Genomic DNA, 21186 nt, shown 5'->3' on the forward strand with positions numbered 1-21186 from the left:
AACTGAGGCCTTCTGTCAAGTTTTCACAGCTTCGAGAATTTTTTCTTTACCTTTTGTAATTGTTCTGACCGTCGATTCCGGTAGATCAAACTTTTTTCCAATTCACAAATTTTCATTTTTGTGTCGAAGTGTTTAATAACGTTAACTTTACATTCCAAAGATAAAGTTTTTATTTTCTTACTTGATGCAGAAGAACCAGTTCTACTTTGTTTAGATGACATAGTAGAGTCTCTCGAGTCTCCGTAGATATAACAAACGCAGAAATAAATAACACAAAATAAATTGTAGCTATGCGTCGATTCCGCGCGACATGTCCGAACATGTAAGCTGAACAATAGTGTGGGGGAGTGAGTAATCAAGAGTTGCGTGACGCTCAAACAAAAGACGAATCGACGAGATTTGAAAATCGCGTAACTCCGGGTTCGCGTAAGTCGGGGTAGCGTAAGTCAAGGTATTACTGTATATATAAATAAACAACAACTAACAAATTATTTTAAAATTATTAATATTGCTATAGCCGTTTCTAGCCCGATAATTCGGCATTGGTTGGTATCTTACTTTATGTTATTAAAGTCATTGTTATTTTGTTCCTTATATAACGATCAATATACTTTTAAAGGAACCACGTTTATGAACGTTATTGGAATTCCTAAGATGTCATTTTCAGATAATCTCTTTAAAATGTTTTTAGAAGTTTATAAATATTTTAAAATTTTCTACAGAAATATTTAAGAAATTATTTTTTAATTAAATAAATGACTTCGTCACATTAAATAGATCTTGAAAGTGTATTAATAATACAATTAATAAACAAGATATTAATTTTCTATGTGCTGTATAGAAATCGTTAACAGTTCTTTGCATTCAACTAAACATTTTTCGAGGTGTCTCGAAATAGTTCGTTCTTCTTCGAACACTTCACAAAATAATAATATCTCTAAAGTATAACTCTTTTATTTCTCAATGCCACAAATGTAAATAAAAAATTCCAGGTCTTAGGCTATAAAGTTCGACGAATGTGTCTGCTTCTAACCTAACTTAGATTTTGCTGCCACGGTGGAAATCTGGCTGAGTGAAAGTTATAATTTACAGATACAATATTATTATTTTGTGAACAGCATTCGAAAAAGAACGATCACAAGACATCTCGAAAAATGTTTAGTTGAATGCAAAGAACTGTTCACGACTTCTATACAGCACATAGAAAAGTAGCCTTATATTATCTTTATTTAGAATTTATGAAGTCGATAATGTCGAAGAATACAATTAATATATATATATATATGTATTATTAATAAATACTGTAAATTAAAGATAATTAATTTTGTCACATCAATCATAAAATTATTCAAATGGTCTAAATTTTTTTAACTTTATATGAATCCGTATAATACTTTATTAGAATTTCGAATAAGATATTTTGTCAAAAAGTAGTATCTGATTTCTTTGACAAATTAAATTCGCTGAAATATGATATGATGTTTTAAAATATGTATTTAACGTTTTATTACTGGTAAAATTCGTCTTTAGATGTTAAATTACGTTAATGTCGAAGAAAAATAAAAACAAAATTGCAAAATAAACTTTTTTACAAGAGAATATTATAATTTAACGTCAAAAGACAGTGTTTACAGTAATTTTTACTAGTAAAAACAGTAACTAGTATTACCTTAAAGATAACATGTTGAATATATCTTTAACTTATTAATCTTCATATATATATATATATATACAGTATTAATGAAGAAATTAAAAAATATTGTTGTTACAAATGTTGATTATATATTTAGGTTTTGCTTGTAAAACTTTTATGTACAGTATATTAGATTAAAATAAAAGGAAATTCATTTTACTTAAGTTGTTTGTAACTATTTTACAATATATAAGCTATATTTATGCCACTGTTACAAATGTACTGTAGAAAAATAGAGAAACTGCGATAAACAGGACATAAATTACTTGTATTTTACAAACCATATTGAAAATATTCAAAATAAGTCAATAAAAAAATTCTATAAATATTCTTTCTTCTAATAGATTGATATATATAACAGTTTTATTGATCCTGTTATGTGATTTGTAGTTATCAAGATAATATTTGTTAATAAATTTCTAAAGCTGTGTTCCTTATAAATTCATCAAAATAATTAACAAGAAAATATGTAAATAAAAGGTTTCAGAAAGAAAAACAAATTTTAATTTAGCAAATTGTAAAATACAAAACTAAAACATAGAGTATTAATTTTTTCCATCATTAAAACTTAATAGCTGTTTATATTAAAAATTGCTATATATTTTCAAATTAGTAATTACTGTCTTTATAAACTGTTTTGATGATAATGTACAGTACATAATATTAAAAATAATAATAATAATAATAAAAATGTAAATAAAAGGTTTCAGAAATTAGCCTATATTCAACACAAAAGTAACTAAATCTAAATGGTGAACAGTCAAATAATTTATACATTGTGTGCTTTGTACATTAATTATATTAATGAATTAATTACTTATAAGTTATATATATTTTTTATAACATTTTTCATTATTTCTAGATGCTGATTCATTAAGTGCTAGGAATATAATATGAATCAGCATGAATGTAAATAGTTGCCTTACTAATAATTTTACCAAATTTGATTTTATTAAATAAATACATTTCATAATATGCTATCAATGAATAATTTATTTTAAATAGTTATATATAATTTAATTTTATTTAAAAAATATTTTAAATTACTTTCAAACTATTTTTTTAACTTAAACATCGTTCTATACACGTGCTAATAGAAGATGTAGTGTATATATTATTATATTATTATATATATATATAATAATCAAGAAATGCGTAGTGGGCAACTATTACCTATCTTTTTGATGTTTGGTATTTAAACAGCGTTTAACAATGATCGTCTAGTATAGCAGCAGTAGTGTGCAGTTCAAAGGATCGCATCTAAAAAAAGATTAAAAATGAATCATCGGCTATAAATAAAACGAAATGCGTGATTAACAAAGCTATATAAAATTATTTCCCGATTATGGTATATATATATTAGTTAAAATTCATTCATATTTTTTAATGAATAAACGTTGAATATTACTTTTCACAGAAAAAACAAAATAAAAAAACAAATACTTGGAGTTTAGCACTCTTGAATTTACAACGTGATTCGAGTAGACTCCTGATGACAAAAGATGCCGTAAGTACAATATCTTCCTTTCCTCTCAAGACAGAAGGTAAATATGTATAATGGCTTCTTTTTTAAATTTTCTTTCTTTATAAAATTAATAAATTAAATTATGTATCCTTCTGCTTAATAGATGTAGACCTGATATACTAAATACATATGTTTATATTATTAATATTATATATATAGGCCTATAGTTAATTTTAATTTTAAAATACTTATGTAAGAAGAACAAATCGTCGTTGTCGTATCGGATGTAAGATTAAAACATGAAAATTTTGATATTTTTAGTAGAAAGTATCGTCAGGTTTGACACAAATTTAGAACTTTGGCAGAGTCGTTAGAGGAAAATACCGTTCTGTACATAGATCCACTTTACTATAATAAGTAGGTCTGTGGCATGTTTACGTTACATACTCGGTAGACCTTTTTTTGTTTTGACTTTGAACCGAAAATAATAGTTACTTTTTAAAGAATTATATTTAAATCTTCATAACAGTGTGTTTGCCATGTTTTCGTGTAAACATGTTTTACAATCGCAAATAATGAAAGATGTTTTGGAACGTATTTAGTAATATTTTAGTTACTGTCAAAAAAAAAAAAAAAAAACAAAAAAATTCTAAACTCGAACAACTTTTTCTAAGAATTTTACTTTATCTATTATTAATGTCGTCACGTAGAAACATTCCACTGATTTGGTTTATTCAACAAATAGCAAATACTGTATAATAGCAATTATATACAGTTATTTTATTATATTTAAAGTCTTTTAATTAATTTTTATTAGAAGGTGTATTCAAAATTACGATTAGAACCTATTTATAAAAAATATTTAAAAAATTCTGTTGTTCTATGTTAAAAGATTATAATTTTACAGATTTTTTTTTCATAGCAGATAAATTTAAATAGAAATAAAGTAATAAGTATTTAATTGAACAAACTCAAGCATCTTAGATTATCCTCACTCGTTCTTCGGTGAGATGTCTTAATTTTTAGTTAAAATGATTTTATATGTACACGATTATTAATTTTACGAAAGTGTAAACCGAAATAATTCAAATAGTAATTTTATACAAAGCAAAATTGGTTATTTAACTTAAGCTGGAAGTTACATGGCTGATTTCGGAACAAAGACCCGATGACAGCAGACTGTGTAGCAAAGTCTAGATATCTCTATAGATTGTTGTAATGCTGTAAAGTCAAACTTAGTTCTGTAATTAGACAGGTCACATTTCTACAAATAAACAACGCTACGCAGTTAAAGCATCAGCATTTTATAACGCAGTTACTATCATAATTATTTAAACAAATTCATAACTACACTTCAAATAAAGGAGAGTTTATATGGTAGTAGCTGTGACTATTCTTTACTCGTTTAAACTCTTGGGAAAAATAGATCTGCGCCTTTTCTTAGGCGATTAGAGAGAGAGGGAGCGAAGCAACGATCCGTTATTATCTTCCAATGTCGAATCTCGGTAAAACAGAAGCCCATAAAAAATTATTCATGTATACTCAGTTTCACAGAAATATATAAAATAGTTCGGTAAGACAACTTAATGGAAATACATAATAATTAATTTTATATGTCGATAAAAGAAATGCCACGTCGATTACAATGCACTTTGACCGATAATAAATGGAGGTAGAAGTCAGAGTTCACAAGGCGATTGTATGGGGAGTACTTTTGCTGCATCTGGTCGAGATCATTTCTACAATGCTTATTGATCAGCGGGGAGCGTCGGACTTATTGCCTAAGCAGTATTGAATAGATTCTTCGCTCCTGAATATTTCAATAGTTATTTGAAATGGTATCGTTATATTTTCTTCTAGAGAGAAAATCTTAACAGTCCTTACCCTTTTCGATATAGAGTTATAAATAGATAATAACTATCCGACAAAAGAAAACAATTATATGAAAAATAATATTTTCCGAGAGCTATGAAAGTAGAGTTTATAAATAAAACTATAATAATACGTAATTTTGATACTTGCCGTTTTTATATAGCCTAAGTGACCACTGTCAAAGTTGTAGGTGTATTATTTTTTTCTTTATATTTTATATGAATTTACGTAGGCCTATATAATATCATACCCGATCTAGAAATTTCATTAAAAATTCAAAAGCCAATATAGTCTCTGTTGTATAAATTATTTTAGACTAGTATTGTACTCTTGATTTAAGATGGACAGTACTCATGCAGCATTCAATGATATAATGTATTCATTTTGCTGTTTTCTCCTCCAGTGTACCAAGTAATCTGAAGTCGACCGTATCTTCCAGACTTGTTTAGATACTGCACTTATCAAAATTTTCAAGACTACAATATGTATAAAGTATATTAAAAATAGCATAATTAGTAACTGATAACATAAAAAAGAATTTTATTTTACTCTATCAAATGACGATATTTAAAATAATATTAGTCAGTGAACAATTTTAATAAACGTTAGTTAAATATGAAATCACGATGCGAGTTCTTTGACATAACTGAAGGATATCGAACTTTCCGTTTGAGTAAGTTAGATAACTAAGTAGACTACAACAATATGGTACTAATTATATATGTTGATACTATCGTAATTCTTGGAATGTCGCATATCATTACAAACAATATAAAGAGTAGCACAGAAATTAGAGAAAAAATTAATAAATATACGATTTAAAATCTTGCAATTATTCCTGTAACCAGTACAAAATATTTAATTCAAATTAATTGAAGTGACATAAGTATAAATCATAAGCATTGTGATACTATCCGGTTTACGTCACTCTTTCTTGCTTTTGAATATAAATTAGGTCCTCTCTACTTGTCTAAGCGAAAAATTATGAATGACATTTCTGTTTATTTTATTTTATTTAGCAGTAAATAGCTATATTTCACTTAATTATATTTTTTAGTTTAAAATTCAGAATAATAAATCAATACAGAAAAAGATAATTAAAACTGAAACATGGATTTTATATGCAAAGCTTAAAGTTCAAACATATTAACGAAGATGTATTTATAGATGCACGAATAGATTTTTAAAAAATACAAAAAATTGGAGAATTCGTTTAAAATTCCTATATCGATTGAAATAAAGACGAAAGATGAGTAATTTTGTTTATTATGGTAATCGCGTTTAAAACTGGAATTAACAGGCAAAACGTAAATTTGTTCTCAGCAAATCGAAGATGGTAAAAGTCGATTTTAGAAAAATGTAACAAATGCATTGAAGCACGATAAAACTTCATTTACTGCACTCGGTATTTTCTTCGGATGTGACTAAATATTGTGTAGCTTCCATACTTTTGTCTGTTTCGGATATTTAAATGAAATGCAGCAACATAACGACACATCAGATAGAGAAAATCGAGATTCGACACTTCGATACTGTTAACGAAAAGATAAATTTCGACGTTATATTTTATCAACTGATCATCTATTTACAATTCAAAAAAAAAAAAAATTAGTTTTATTAAATTATTTTCGAGTAATCTTGTAAAATTATTAAAGAATTTTCTTATCGTAATTATCATCTGTGGATGAAACTATTAATATAAATTATCGATTATTGTAGCTTTGTATTGTTTGTAATTGTTATATAATATAAATTATAAATTCATTATATATGAACCATTACAACGGTTTATCATTCACATTTATCATTTTTTAGCTTCACCATAAAACTTACAACACGATGGAACTATTTTTGGATTTGATTACATACCTATATCGTTTTTCAATAAATGTAGTTTATATAAGTTATTTATCTAAACAAAAGCTTTAAACTCGATTAAAAATGAATTTATTTGTTTTTATTTTGATTAAATAACGATTGAAATATCTTTTAATATTTCCAACACTGTTTATTAAATAACTTCTAAAGCCATATAACTTGCATTTTTATGGCTTGAACATATAAGAATGGAGCGCAACCGACCTTACTTCTTAAATAAATAATGATTTTTCTTTTATATATTCAATCCGTATAATAAATTGAATATATGTAATTTAAAATTTAAATAATTCACGAGGATAACATAGAGAAATGAAGATTTATGGTGCAATCTAGAGACAACAATCGAGTAACTTTATCCCCCTTTTTTGTAAGTTTCTTTTGATACAAATTTCTTTAAAAAAATAAAAAATCCAGAACGTAAAACTTTGAAATTTAAGATAAACGATGTATTGAAAATGATTTATCAAATCGGGTTTAATTTTTTATGAGGAGATTTTCGAATTTGAAAAAGATCTGAACTTTTCTGCCCCGTTCACTTCTCTCTATATAATAAAAGTTAATCATAAATAAATAATAATTCCAAAAATATTAATTAAAGTACATAGTCTAAGAAAAGTCAAGTGTTAATAGAGAAAACTTAAACAATTTTTATGGCCTCTTAGATCGAATTTTACTGACTGGCAAAAAGCTTTGATAATTATAATCGATGACATATATTCTACAGTACATATTCCTATTTATGATATATAATATACATAATTCATATATAATTTATTAAGTTTTATGTAAGTTATTCAATAATTTATCTATTATTCAATAAAATTTTACTTGACTTAAAATCTTATTTTCAAAGTTTAAACTTATGTCATGAAATAACTAAATTTTATAATGGTTTCATCGACTTTTTTTTTCTCTTTCAAGAATTGTTGCAATAATAAAACTCGAAAACAAGCGATTTCTTTAATTCTAATCTAAGATTCCGTTATTAATATTTCAGTTATTAATGTGGGTATGACTAATGTATATTCTATGTAATAACTCCTTGTAACAACAGGCTATGGCCTAATATGACTAATAAATATTTATTTATTTATTATTAATGTTTTATAATGTATACATTTTTCTTTATATTATTATTTTGAAATTTTTGAAGGGAGATAGGGACTTTAAATAAGTTAATTAAAAATTAAAATATATATATTTACCGTACTTTATGAATTAGTCGGTATTTTTACATCCAAAATTTATGCTGATTAATTTATAATTAAAATATACTATAACTTTTTACATAGCTTATTACTTTTTTAAAAATTTTCATCAAATAAAAATTAAATATACAACATTTTTAATTGAAAATTAATTAATTTAATTAAAATAATTAAAAGAAAAATTATCGAAGTCCATTGTTTAGTATAAAAAAAATAATTATAATAATTTAACATACCATTAATAAATTACGTGTTCATTTTCAGATTTTTAACGACGACTTGGCCATACAATATTTTATATTTCTTTATTTAGTAATATCGAGAGATCGATTTTTACAGATCGAGTGTAAATCGCGATAATCATATATGTTTTTATGGAGGTAAGTTAGCTTTATTCCATTTTTCATCTCTAGATTTTCAACGAATTTGTCTCTTCAGCCTTCTCGTCAGCGTGGATCTAATCTAGAAGTTGTTAATGTTTGGTATCATGCGCTATAGATTATATATAGCACTGTGGATTTTTTATATGGATCCTAAAAATAGATAAACCCTCTGGCTGTTTCCACGGAATTATTTTATTCCATTCACAACATTATTTCCTGGATTTGAAACTATTTAAAAACTAAAACTTTTGTAATTTATCTGCGATGTTTTATTTAAAAACAAAAAGAAAGAAAGAAAGAGGCATTAGACAAAAAGAAAGACGAGAAATTTTTTACATAATTTTTACTGTTGATATTATAAACAATAGAATTGAAATATTGTTTTATGATCTTAAAAGATTCATTAAAATGGATAGTAATATTCAATAGATTCATCCAGTTGTCTGTCAAACGTGAAGATCGATAGACTTTCGTATCAAATTCCAATCACGTTGACGTTTTAAGCAATCGTCAGTATTATCATGACTGACTTGTATACATTTTCAATCTATTCATGTCTTTGAAAGAGTTTAATTAGAATATATGCTATACTGTATTTGATACATATACAGTATATATTCTATACTGTATTAATTAACAAATTGCAGTTTAAACAGGTTAAAAATTTAATGTAAATAATGTAATATAACAAGTCAGAACTGAATCTTCATTCTTTAAAAAACTATATTTTTACGTCTACATCTAAACTCTGTGCATGTAAATAAAGCCATTCGTATCACGAGAACACTTAGAACGTAGCATTTATGAATATATCCATCCGAATAGTTATAATTAGATCAATTTGGCTATATACATGAATGCAATATTATAGAGTTCGTGTCGTTCTATTCCAAAGAAACTTTTCAGTCTTAGCCTTATTAACCTATAATCATTATAGAACCGATTCTTTAAGTAAATTTATCATTTCTCTTATAAGATACTTTAAAAAAATCATTATAGTTTGTTTTGTATAAATAGTGATTCAGACCATCTGTCCAACTTTTATGTTTGCTGAAGTATTGAAGACAAAATCAAATGGTAAAAAGTTGTTTTTTACTTGCATTTTATTGATATATTTTATCATTTGCTTTAATATTTTCGGAGACATTAAATATAGAAAATGATGATCAGGGCTGTTGAGAAAGGGAGCTGAGGATTTTTTCCCGGGCCTGGAGAAAACTTGGGAGCCCGTAGTAGTTCCTACCCCTATAAGTTAATATTTAAGTAAAAATAAAATAAACTCTTTAAGATTATAAGATTACTTTTATTATAAAAGAAACAATCTATATATTTGATTTGTTCCCAACAAAAAAAAAAAAAAGCAAAAGGAACCCGCTCAACTCGAGCTCTATACAAGCTCTGGGCGGCCCTGAAGATGAGTTGAGTACCCAATATAATTTATATTATGTCATATGTACGGAAGTTTTAAAGACTTTATAAGAACTTTCTTGTAAAATGTGATCATTTCAATGTTGTATGTCTTCGTGTTGAAAATCTAGAAATAAATCTTAGATTTAATTCAATTAATCAGTCGAAAATATCAGTTAATCTATATATTAATTCGCAGTATAATAGTGATATTAAATTCTACAGGTTTATAATATGTATGGAATGTCATAATATTGAATTAATAAAGTACACATGGTGTCCGGATTGAGACTGATATATTTTAAATTGCTGACAAAATTCGGTGCATACAGATAAATGTATTTAACGCGTTGCATGAAGAAGAGTAACTGTATAAGTTTCCCTGTAATTAATTGAAACGCTTGGTGTAATTAGTTCTGGAGCTCCAGGACCCCGCGATTCCCTGACATTACGCCTTTAGACTTGTTTCCCTGAAGATCTTTCCCTTCATATCCACACCAAGCTACGCTGGCACCAAAATCAATTACCTCAATGGATGCGTTTACAGACTCAACTGTTCCGGAATAGTTCAGTATCTTTCTTCTGAATGCCCTCTGTAATGGAGATACTTCCGAACATATTGGGTGTCAGTTCGAACGATTGAGTCTGCTGAACAAAGCCAATGAATTTCATGTGTGCGTACAGGACGCTGTTGCTTCTGTGTTACGCTACAGATAACACGTGGCAAGAAATTGAAGATCGTTTAGATATTCTCCGCGCAACAGGATGAACAGTTAGAGATTTTATAAATTCGTGCAAAAAAGGAGTAAAGGTAGAACTTTATCAATTTTTGCAATAAAACTTGGTGAGCTTGTCTTTAAATTACATACCTTATTTTTATTGCGGTATTTTAAGACTCGACTCGGACTCGTCGAATCAAGATTTTCGAGTCCGAATCCGTATTTAAATACTATGTATCTGTTTCCGTTTATTAAACTTTGGTTAACAATTAGTCAAAAATATTTTATTTAGACTTTTTAACAAAGTCCGAATAAAAAATATTTTTTCCCAGTTAGGGGAGAGTGGGGAAATGGCGAACATTTAGGTAATGTCGGACAGTGTTTTGAATTTACCACGTGGTCGAATGTAGTCTAATAGGTGAGATCTTTCAGTGCTAGATTATTTTGAAGCGTGCGACTTATTTTGGCGCCATTCGGAATTAGACTATCGTGGTGTCCACATTTGTGCTTATTAATATTTTCGTTATAAGAACCGTTTTGCCGTTCCGTTTTGTCAAGATAAGTAACATATTTTCTTAGTTTTATTTTTACTCTTTGGTATTAAGTCATGACTACTTTTGATACGTAAATTAAATTATAATGTTTGTATTACATTTTCATATAATGTTTTTGCAATGAAAATAGTTGAAATCAGTATGGGGCAATCACGAACAGTGTTTGCCGTAATGAACTATTGTAGGCTATAGATGCACTCTTTGTACTAAATGAACCCTTTCTGAATGCAGTGGATAGAACTGCTCCGATAACTTGTCTATATTTGTTACTGTTGCATAAATACATAATTAATAGTTTTGTGTGATTTTCTTTGAGTTTTTTGCATGTGTTTTTGATGTTACTAGAATCAACATTTTAATAAAATGTTTTCATTTTCTACACGTTAGTTTTCAATAGTATCTATAATTTTTACTTATAATAGAATCGTAACTGTTTTATCGTTGATCTATTTACAAAAAAAAAAAATAAAATAAAATAAAAAATAGTAAAAGTTCAATAAAAGCCTGATTATAATCTGTCTTGGTATAATGGCGACATGATTTGTGATTACCCCACATGTAAGAATAATGCCAAACAGCAAAATATATACAAAAATATTTAACTTTTAAATGTAAACAATTCACAGCATGTTACTTTTTGGGAAAACTGGAAAGTTCCTAAATTTGGATAAAGAACCTCAATTGAAAAACATTTAAGTTACTCACATAGTTACGCTGGATAGGACCATCGAAAACTTAATTGTTTGCTATTTTCTCAGTTTTTCTTACTTTTTATTTAGGGTTATTTATTGAGATTTCACACATTCAGTAAATACAATTAACTAATTAAAAGTCATGTTCTGTTTTTCAAATACCTCTTCTATGTATTAAATTGAATTCACGTCTGTCTGTCTTTCTTGTCTGTTCCTTTGATCGAGTATCACGTAAGAACAGATGAAACGATTTGTATGAAACTTTGTATTGCACTGTACTGTACATGTATTCAAGACAGTCCTGGGAAGGGCATAGGCAACTCATGTCTGATGTCTGTCTGTTCGAGTATCACGTGAGAACGGTTGAATCTTTCTCATGCTATAGAATGTATTTGTAGTAAATTTCGAGGTAAAATTGTATTTGGATAGATCTATTACATTATAAGTTTATTATAAGTACATATTATTTTTTCGTATATACATTTTTACATGTGTATACTCATATTTTTCGGATTTGTGAAAAATCAGTTGATTTTTTCGTACATATAGAAGTGTAAGCCGCTAACTCTAAATTTTTCATTGTTTCACCGACAGAGTTCAGATTATTATATTCAATATGGTCTTTTTTTAAAACTCTTTCCGCCCTGTAGGCACTAAGAGGGCCTTTTTTTAGCAAGCCAATTATGGGTTTGGCCAGGCCCACAATGGGGCGACCGGGTGACAAGGGACGGAGTCCGACATATCCGACGGACCACCCCCCGAAAAATTCCTGGAAATGTTTCGATCCGTTCGGATTCGAACCCGGGTCCCCAGAGCACCTTGACTGCTCGACCATCCGGCTTAATATGGTCTATTTGGGAATCATAAGTAGATATGTAAAATTCCAAACGGTTACATACTACTGTACTTAAAATAGCAAGCTTTGGCTGATTCAATTTTCAAATCTTGTTTTCTGAAAATTACGGTTTCACAGTCAGCCATGTATGATTCTATAATCACAATTTGATTTTTTCTGAATCAAGAAACAATTTCTTTTTATGGTTTGGACAATTTTCGACTTTCTGCACGGTGAAGTCTGAAATTCTCAACTCGACTTAACAATTCTGTTGTGCAAGTTGTAATATCAGTATTGTTGATATGACTACAAAACTAAGCTAGTTATATTTAGATTAAACCTGCTAGTTGTATTTTATCTTTACTGATTTGTAAAGATAAAATATAATTAAAAGGTTATTTATACTAATTACGTTTTTTATCCTCACAACTTTACTAGAATGCTTCGACAACCGACGATTTCTATTTAACGCTGTTAAAATATACGAACTTTGGATTCGGCGAGTTTTAGATGCAGTATCGAGTCCGAGTAACTGTGGAAAGATTCAACGTGTCAAAGTTCGAATAAGCGGAATCGAAAAAACCTAGGACCATCCAATAATTTGGTCTCGGAATAATTTATTTCTCTGTAATTTAGGATCGTTTGCGTGGAAGCATACTTCAGCAATAGTGTTCCACCGTTTGTTTTATCGAATCACGTGGCTATTATGAATATGCTCATGGACCACGCTGAAAATTTGGGCCCGAAAGAATCTATGATGGATTTATAGAAAGAAACACAACTAAGAGAAACACATTTGACCCCACGAACATGAAATTTTTAACAAATTTCATATTAATTAATTAAAATAAAATAAATAAAATAATTTTTATTTTATTTTATTTATTACACATACAAAAGGAAATATTACAAGACAATTGATATTCTCTCTCCGAGTTATTTATAGGGATAAAGGATTAAAATACAAATAATAAAATTAATAGAGTTATTAAACATATATTTAAATATAAATAACAAATATAATAAAAATTATAAATTATAAAGTATCCATTTACTGATGTGTTTAAAATGTAAAAAATCTTCAAGTAAAGATAGTTCTATAAAAAATAAATAAATAAAACATAAAAGTAAAAATTACTACTTAATTAAAAATAGACGATATTTTTAATACTGTATTAAATAACGTTTACAAGCATGCTATTAATATTTTTACTTAAAAGATTAAAAAAATAAGTTTGAATTTGCCTTATCCCTTAGTAACAGCAATCTAGGAATTTAAGTTTCTCATTAAATACAATGAAAAATGAATAAAGTGATAAAATGATTTGAGATTCACCCAAAGCCATTAGTTCAATAAGTTATATGAATTTTTTCTCGAATTATTTGAATATAAGCGGGAACGAAATGATTTTATAGTAAGTTTTCATTTCTTAATGTGTAAATTATAATACGAGACATTAATAATTGAAAATATGAATAATTTAATGTTAATTGAACGTTGATTTTCAACTCAAATAAGCTTTTAAATGTGCATTTTTAAATGCTATTAAAAATCAATATAGATGTTTAATTTTTATTATAACAACCTACATAAAACTGTTAAAATGACGGAATTTAGATCATTGCAACTATTGGAAGTAAAATTGAAAATTTTAAAATACAGTTAGACCCCATTTATTGAATAGAAAATGTAGTGCTACAGTATATCGAAAAGAAATAAATTCGAATTTTTGGGAAAATCGCTGACGGTACAGTATGATACAGATTTATACTACCATAAAAAATGATCCCAAAGGGAAAAGAATAATAAGATGAACTGAGCTTTACAAAAACGAAAATTTTATCAAAAGATTCAGAAAATGTTACATTTCTTGATAAAAACCTAAAACGGAAACTTTACCCGTCTGCTTTTTTAAAATTAAAGGTGCATAATACCTCGTATAAATTATAAATAAATCAGAAATATATTTATTAATTTGTTGACTAAACACCTTCATTAAATGAATCATTTATGCCTTCTACATTGCAGATGCGATATTGAATTCAGCTGGGATCTTCGTATTTTTTCATGACTCATACGTAATTCAAGAATAAAACCATTACCGATTGCGATTGATAATTAGATTTTCCGAATTTTCTTAATGTTCTTTCGAGAAGGAAAGAAGCAAGATATTTATCACGCTTCCTTTTTTTATATATATATTTATTTATCTTTGGCCATTAAATTTATATGGCTATTTTTATAAATACGACTTGAATAAATCAAATTATTTTTCATGATTATATTTAATATTAATTTAGTTTTACTACAGTTTAATTAATTTAATCGATATCTGTTTTTGTAATTAAAAGTTTATTTTATTCAAATGATATTAATAATAATAGTCTTAAAATAATTATAGTACAAATTATCAAAGTTAATCTATATTAATAAAATACGAATAACATAAAAAAGATATATTGAGAAGAAAATTTAAACACATATTTTTGCGAGGAAATACGTAAAACGAATGTGTGAAGCGGCTGCTGTACGGAAAGATCAATAAGTTTTTATTGTTTTTTGCTTCAGTTTAAATGAATGTTTATTGTTCCTGTAGATACGTAAATATTATAACGGTATATTCATTGTCGCGGTAAGGAAATTTCGGGCTATAGGCAAAACTTGAGATCTAAACCCCAAAAGTTAATTTTATTTGTTTTATTTATCACTAGATCCTCTTGGAGAAGCCGCAAGTGTTACTATATCATATCGTTGATTATGCACTTAAAAATTTAATTATTTACAATATATGTGAATTTACAAATCGATTTACGAGTCAGTCAGATTCGGACCTAGGGAATTGCCTAATTTTCCATGGCTTAAAGTCTGGCCCTCGATCTATCAATATAACGTAAAATTAATATTGTGATTAAAGCTCTAGTAATTATATATACCAAATTTTGTAAAACTATTTTATAAAAATTATTGGAATTTATTTAAAACTTTATAAACTGTAATTAGAACTTTTAAGTATTACTTGACATTATTTTATATGTAGTTACTAGATAAATATATATTAAATTAAATTACATATAGCCTAATGGAGAAACTGAAAAATAAATGTCATTTAATTTAATATAATGTTAAATTAAAGATAGTATAATTAAAACGCATCTAAATATTCTTTGGTAAATATATATGTAGAATATGTCAGACTAATAAAGATAATAATAATAATATTTACTAACCTACTTCTTATATAACACAAAATATCATAAAAGCAAAATTAATAAAATTAAAACGCAATTAATAGTTTAGTGTTATTTACGACTATTTAATGTGTTTTAGTGATTCTATTCGTCTCTGATATAAAATATTTTTATAATGGTCGATTTAATAGAAGATGCGGGAATATCAGTACTGACAACATCATGTATGTTTTTAATTTTAAAACTATATACATATAAATGTTAGAAAAATCACAATAGACTTAAGTCTATAGTTTATTTCCGTTTCTGTACGGATATTAGAAACAGCTCTTCCCTCCTAATTAACAACAATGTTACTGTATGAGAAGAAAACAATGCAGCTTATATTGTACAATAAAATTACCTATTAAAATAATACTCCTTGGCAAGCAAGGGGAAAAAACGTACTTTTAAATTAATTTAAAATTTATGTAGAAAAACGACATATTATTGTTATTATTTTGGTTGAATTTAAGTATTTTATGCCACATTAAAAAAATGGATGAGATAAACAACTTTTATTTTTATAGATACATGAAATTCTCACTTAATTTTTTAATAGTTTGTAATTTTTCAGTCAAATTACAATGTATAAATTTTACTTTATTTAAAATTATTTTTGTTATGAATTTAACTCATCAGTTGTTATCAGTTATTATTAAAATGATCTTAATAAAAAGAACACATAGTCTATTTAATTTATCCAAGGAGAAATTATAAATTTTAATATATTTGATAACTTTAAATAATTAGAAGGATATACATTGCATAATAGACCTATAGTATTATTTATACATTAAAATATCATATCAGATAGCATTTTAATTAATGCTGTATAAAATTAGTCATTTTCTTTTACTTGTTTATTACGTTATTTTCTTTAATAAAAATTATTGTCATTAAATATAAATTGTTATTATGAATATACATAATAAGAAATATCAATCATTTTACCATTTTTAAGGCACGAAATATCATTCGTTATAATCAAAAGCATCATTCTATATCAAATTTGAAGAATTATATTTTCGTTTAACCTCACTTATTTAATAATTTGAACGTGAACCTGAAACAAAATTTCATGTTAACTTCATTAGATAAATTAGAAACAATACACTTATGTTATTAAAAACTTTTTAATTAATTGTAATTAATCCTAATTTAATATTTATAATTCGAAGTAAACAATTTTCATAAGCGATACAAATTTGCTATTAATGTTATACATCTGCCTTTTTATTAAAAAAAACAAAAAAGAGCGAAAAAAATATGGAAGTTTAAAGGGATATTTAATGAATTAATCATATTTAATTTTTTTTTGTTTTGTTTTCACAATACTTATATCATCAATGGTATAAAAATAGATAATACTTTTATGTTTAATCCGGTAGCAGTTTCATGTTTGCGATCACGTAAAATAATCTAGTTAATAAGCTGTCGCTAGCGATCATATTAAAAAAAAGGTAAACTAACATAAAATGGCAAATTGCCAAAGCGTGTTATAGATAACGTATGACAATAGTTATCATTTAAAAAAATATAACTTATAAAACATGGAATAAAAAATATATATTTTTAAAAATTTTTAAATGACGAGAACGTAAATTAACGTTGACTTCAAAATCAATGAGGATGATTTATATTTTTGCGTGTCGCGATTGTCTATATACTACAATTAAACAGAAATATATCATCGCATCAAGTAAAATATCGAAGAATGTCATGAAGAATTATATTGTTAACGTATTCTTTCATTTCTCATTAATGATTATCGAATCTTTCGAAACAAAAGTAAATACATTGATAGTAATTGAAATGTATTTACTTGTGTTTCCTATGTATTATTGTGTGTTTCCTATCTCAAATATTTAGACTATCAACATGATATTTATAACAAGGAGCTATGTACAGAAAATTTTATAACAAATCCTATCATAAATTATTTCAAAACTTTAATGTATGATGATGATAATTTTGATGTTTCATACACAAAATTGCTAGCTATAATTATCAGACAAAAACTATTATCCTTCAGTGTAAAATGTATGGAAAATGACTTAACAAAAAGATTGGAAATATTAAATTTTAAAAATAGGTTTTAATGTTATAAACTGTACAGAAAAATGCCTTTAAAATGTTTGATTTCAAGATAGATTTTTCTGTACAGTTTATAACATCGTTCTTGTTGAACAGCTAGTTAAACTTTGAATCGATCGCGAAATTTTTTTTAAATTTTAACCTGTTGCAAATATGAATGACATATAGATGGGCGATTTAAAGATTATTAGAAAATGAATAAGTAAATATATATATAGGAACATTATTAATAATAAATTTTCGAGCTGTTATAATAGTTGTCACCATTAACGGAATGAGGAGGGAAAAAAATCAATAAAGTTTTTGCCGGGTATCCGTTTAATAGTATTTTCTCTATAAATTATTAATTAAAAATTTCTGATCTTTTTTATAATTTACTAACAGATCAATATTACGTTTACGCGAATTAACAACCTATAATTACTATTTCATCGTGAATGTTAAATTAATATAATCTCATCATCTTAACGGTTAAATATAACGTTATTACATTATCGATATTTATTTTAATTTTGCATCTTTTAATTTCGATAGTTTTAAACAACAATCAATTATATTTCTTGGCAACATTTAATTGCATTTCTATGTTTATTAACGACTTAATTTATTGATTTGTTTGAGAGATTGTCTTACGACTTGAGAAATAAAACTTCGCAGAATTATGAAGGAATCGCGTTAACAGTTAACGGGAGCTTTTCTATTTACGGGAGTTTTACTCCAATTGCTATTTATATACACGACAAATGAAGCATTTTAAATTAATGACTGCAGTGGTTCTGACTTCCTTTACTATTTAACATCTATGAGTTTTCTATTGTATAACAATTCGAGTCGCAGATATCATCTATAGAGAATACAGCAGATGAACAGAATTTCATTCAGTTACGATAAAAGTAAAAAATAGATTAAAATAGTGATAATTAAATGATTCATTCTTCTTATCTTTTCAGCTTTGTAAACTCTCTTTAATATTAAAAACTAATACAATTTTTCAATTAATGAAACAGTTGTAATCGAATTTTTCTTCCAGTGTAGTGTGTAACTATATATACTAATCATAGCTGTTATGAAGATTAAAAAAAAAATCTATAAGTTCATTAAATTTATAAATTTTAGGAAGTATTTTGCATGATACGCTACTTATAAAATAGTCTTTTGACTGTGATGATTGATCAGCAAATACTCTTGACGTCGTAATGTTCATAAATATTATGCTTATTAACATGAAAAAATTATTAAATTTTCTTTCCAAGTTAAGAAGATTAATAATTACATTTCGTCATAAATATCTAAATACATATGTCGCAAAACTTAAACAAATAAATATTTAAAGCAATTAAAACAAAATATTAAAGAAATTAATTTAAATGTGTACAATTAAAATAGAAAAATTAATATATTTCATTTCTTTTTATCAAAGAGGCAGAAATCTCAATGTGAAAATTAATGTTCTTCAATATAATTTTACTTTATTCACCTACAAAAATTAAAATTTATCTAATTATAAGTTACCATTAATTTTTTACTTAAAGCAAAATACATATTTTCATTTAATTCTTTTTTCGTTGTTATTATTAAAGATACGACTTCGCTTACTGAATATATTTATCGATACCTGTAATTCAAAATAAACTAAATATAAAGATTTAGAAGAGAAATTTTTCAAGAATGAAGGTGAATTATTCTCTGGTAAGTTTTAAATAAACTAAACTCAATGAAAAGACAAATATTACATATAATACGTTGTTTTGAAGTGAGAAATTATATCAGAAAATAGGGCAACGAACTTTGTTAAACAGCATAATTCGACATGTAATATTTTCAAATTTTATTTCATTTTCATTTCACGTAAATCTATTTTTCTTTTTTTCCTAATAAAAGTTATTATTTTAAAAATTATTTTCAAAATCAAACAAACAGTTATCTTTTACATAAGCTATTTGTTTGTACAATTATGAGAACAAAACAAAAATCGAAATAATACACCATATTTTAATATAATTAAAAAAAATATTTTTATTTTGAGAAAAGCAATTAACTAATGACTAAAAAATAACTTAATAAATTTCTTTAACAATTAATTAACTCGTCTTCCTTTTAAATTCTAAGTTAATTGTTTTCAGGAAAAAGTTGAAATTTATAATTACTAGTTCTTATCTTATTTTTTAAGATATTAATTTCCTTATATAATTTATATATTAAATTTTTAACAATGTTTATTTTAAGTTTCGAAATAATAATAATAATATTCATATTCATGTGTTCATTAACAGTCACACATTGTACATAAACAAAACTTAAACAACTCCAAAGAAAAACACAACAACATTAACAAAACATAAACAGTACTTTATATCGTCCTTAGAAAGACTAAAAGATCCAAAGAAAAGTTCCTCGTAAAGAGGGAGAACGAAGCCTCATAGATATTGCAAATCTTTACTACAAACAAATACGAAGACTGCGGAGTTTTCTATAAAAAACAAAAATTATTACAATTATATAAAAGCTGTAACTCTTGCAGATAAAACTACACAACAGTGACTTGGATCTAAAACAGTACACAAAATACACAGACATCATCAGACAGTCCGGGACTAGAAAGGAGCTCCCTAGTAGGCACCCTGAATTATGTTAGCCAAATTATGTTGACAGAACTTCGTCAAACTGCTGGTTGGCTTGGAGATGCTTCTGTGGAAAGATGGAAGAATTCATGATTGCCATACAAGACCAGATCATAAATACAATAAACTACAGAAAACACATCTTAAAAGATACAACCTCACATACGACAGTTGTAAGAAATGCCACACGAAATTATACAAAAATTCACATAGAGTTGCAAGTTTTTAACACAAACTGACTACTTACATTGACATAATATAATACATCAGAAGCTTGCACACAAACACAAACTATTAAATACCCAGAAACCATAATACACACCTCGGACGGCCATAGAAAACAACATACAAAATATTCTATGATCGAGCTATAATCACAGACAAAACACTCCACCACAACATATTAAACATCACACACATTGACAAACAAAACAAAATTACTTACATCATAGACAGGGCTGTACAACATACAAAATACATAGTCTACCCTGAAAAAATTAATACTAATACTCATAACTATCTCACGAATTA

At 26.4% G+C, this 21186-nt stretch overlaps 1 protein-coding gene across 5 annotated transcripts in view; it reads left to right on the plus strand.

Moving 5' to 3' along the window:
* Positions 1-3170: 3170 nt before the first annotated feature.
* Positions 3171-21186, plus strand: part of Imp (IGF-II mRNA-binding protein) — a 102052-nt gene continuing 84036 nt past the window's right edge. For 2 of the 5 annotated variants that reach the window (XM_067282407.1, XM_067282408.1), the window contains exon 1: positions 19688-19723. In XM_067282407.1, coding sequence (XP_067138508.1) covers positions 19703-19723 — 21 coding nt within the window. In that variant the 5' untranslated portion in view covers positions 19688-19702. Of the gene's footprint in view, positions 3201-19645; positions 19724-21186 lie in introns of those variants that run through there. The other 3 variants (XM_067282409.1, XM_067282412.1, XM_067282410.1) reach the window with 3 other exon arrangements.

Source organism: Centruroides vittatus, unplaced genomic scaffold (genome assembly GCF_030686945.1).
Source record: "Centruroides vittatus isolate TY-2023 unplaced genomic scaffold, ASM3068694v2 contig_955, whole genome shotgun sequence".
In the NCBI taxonomy this organism is placed as follows: domain Eukaryota; kingdom Metazoa; phylum Arthropoda; class Arachnida; order Scorpiones; family Buthidae; genus Centruroides; species Centruroides vittatus.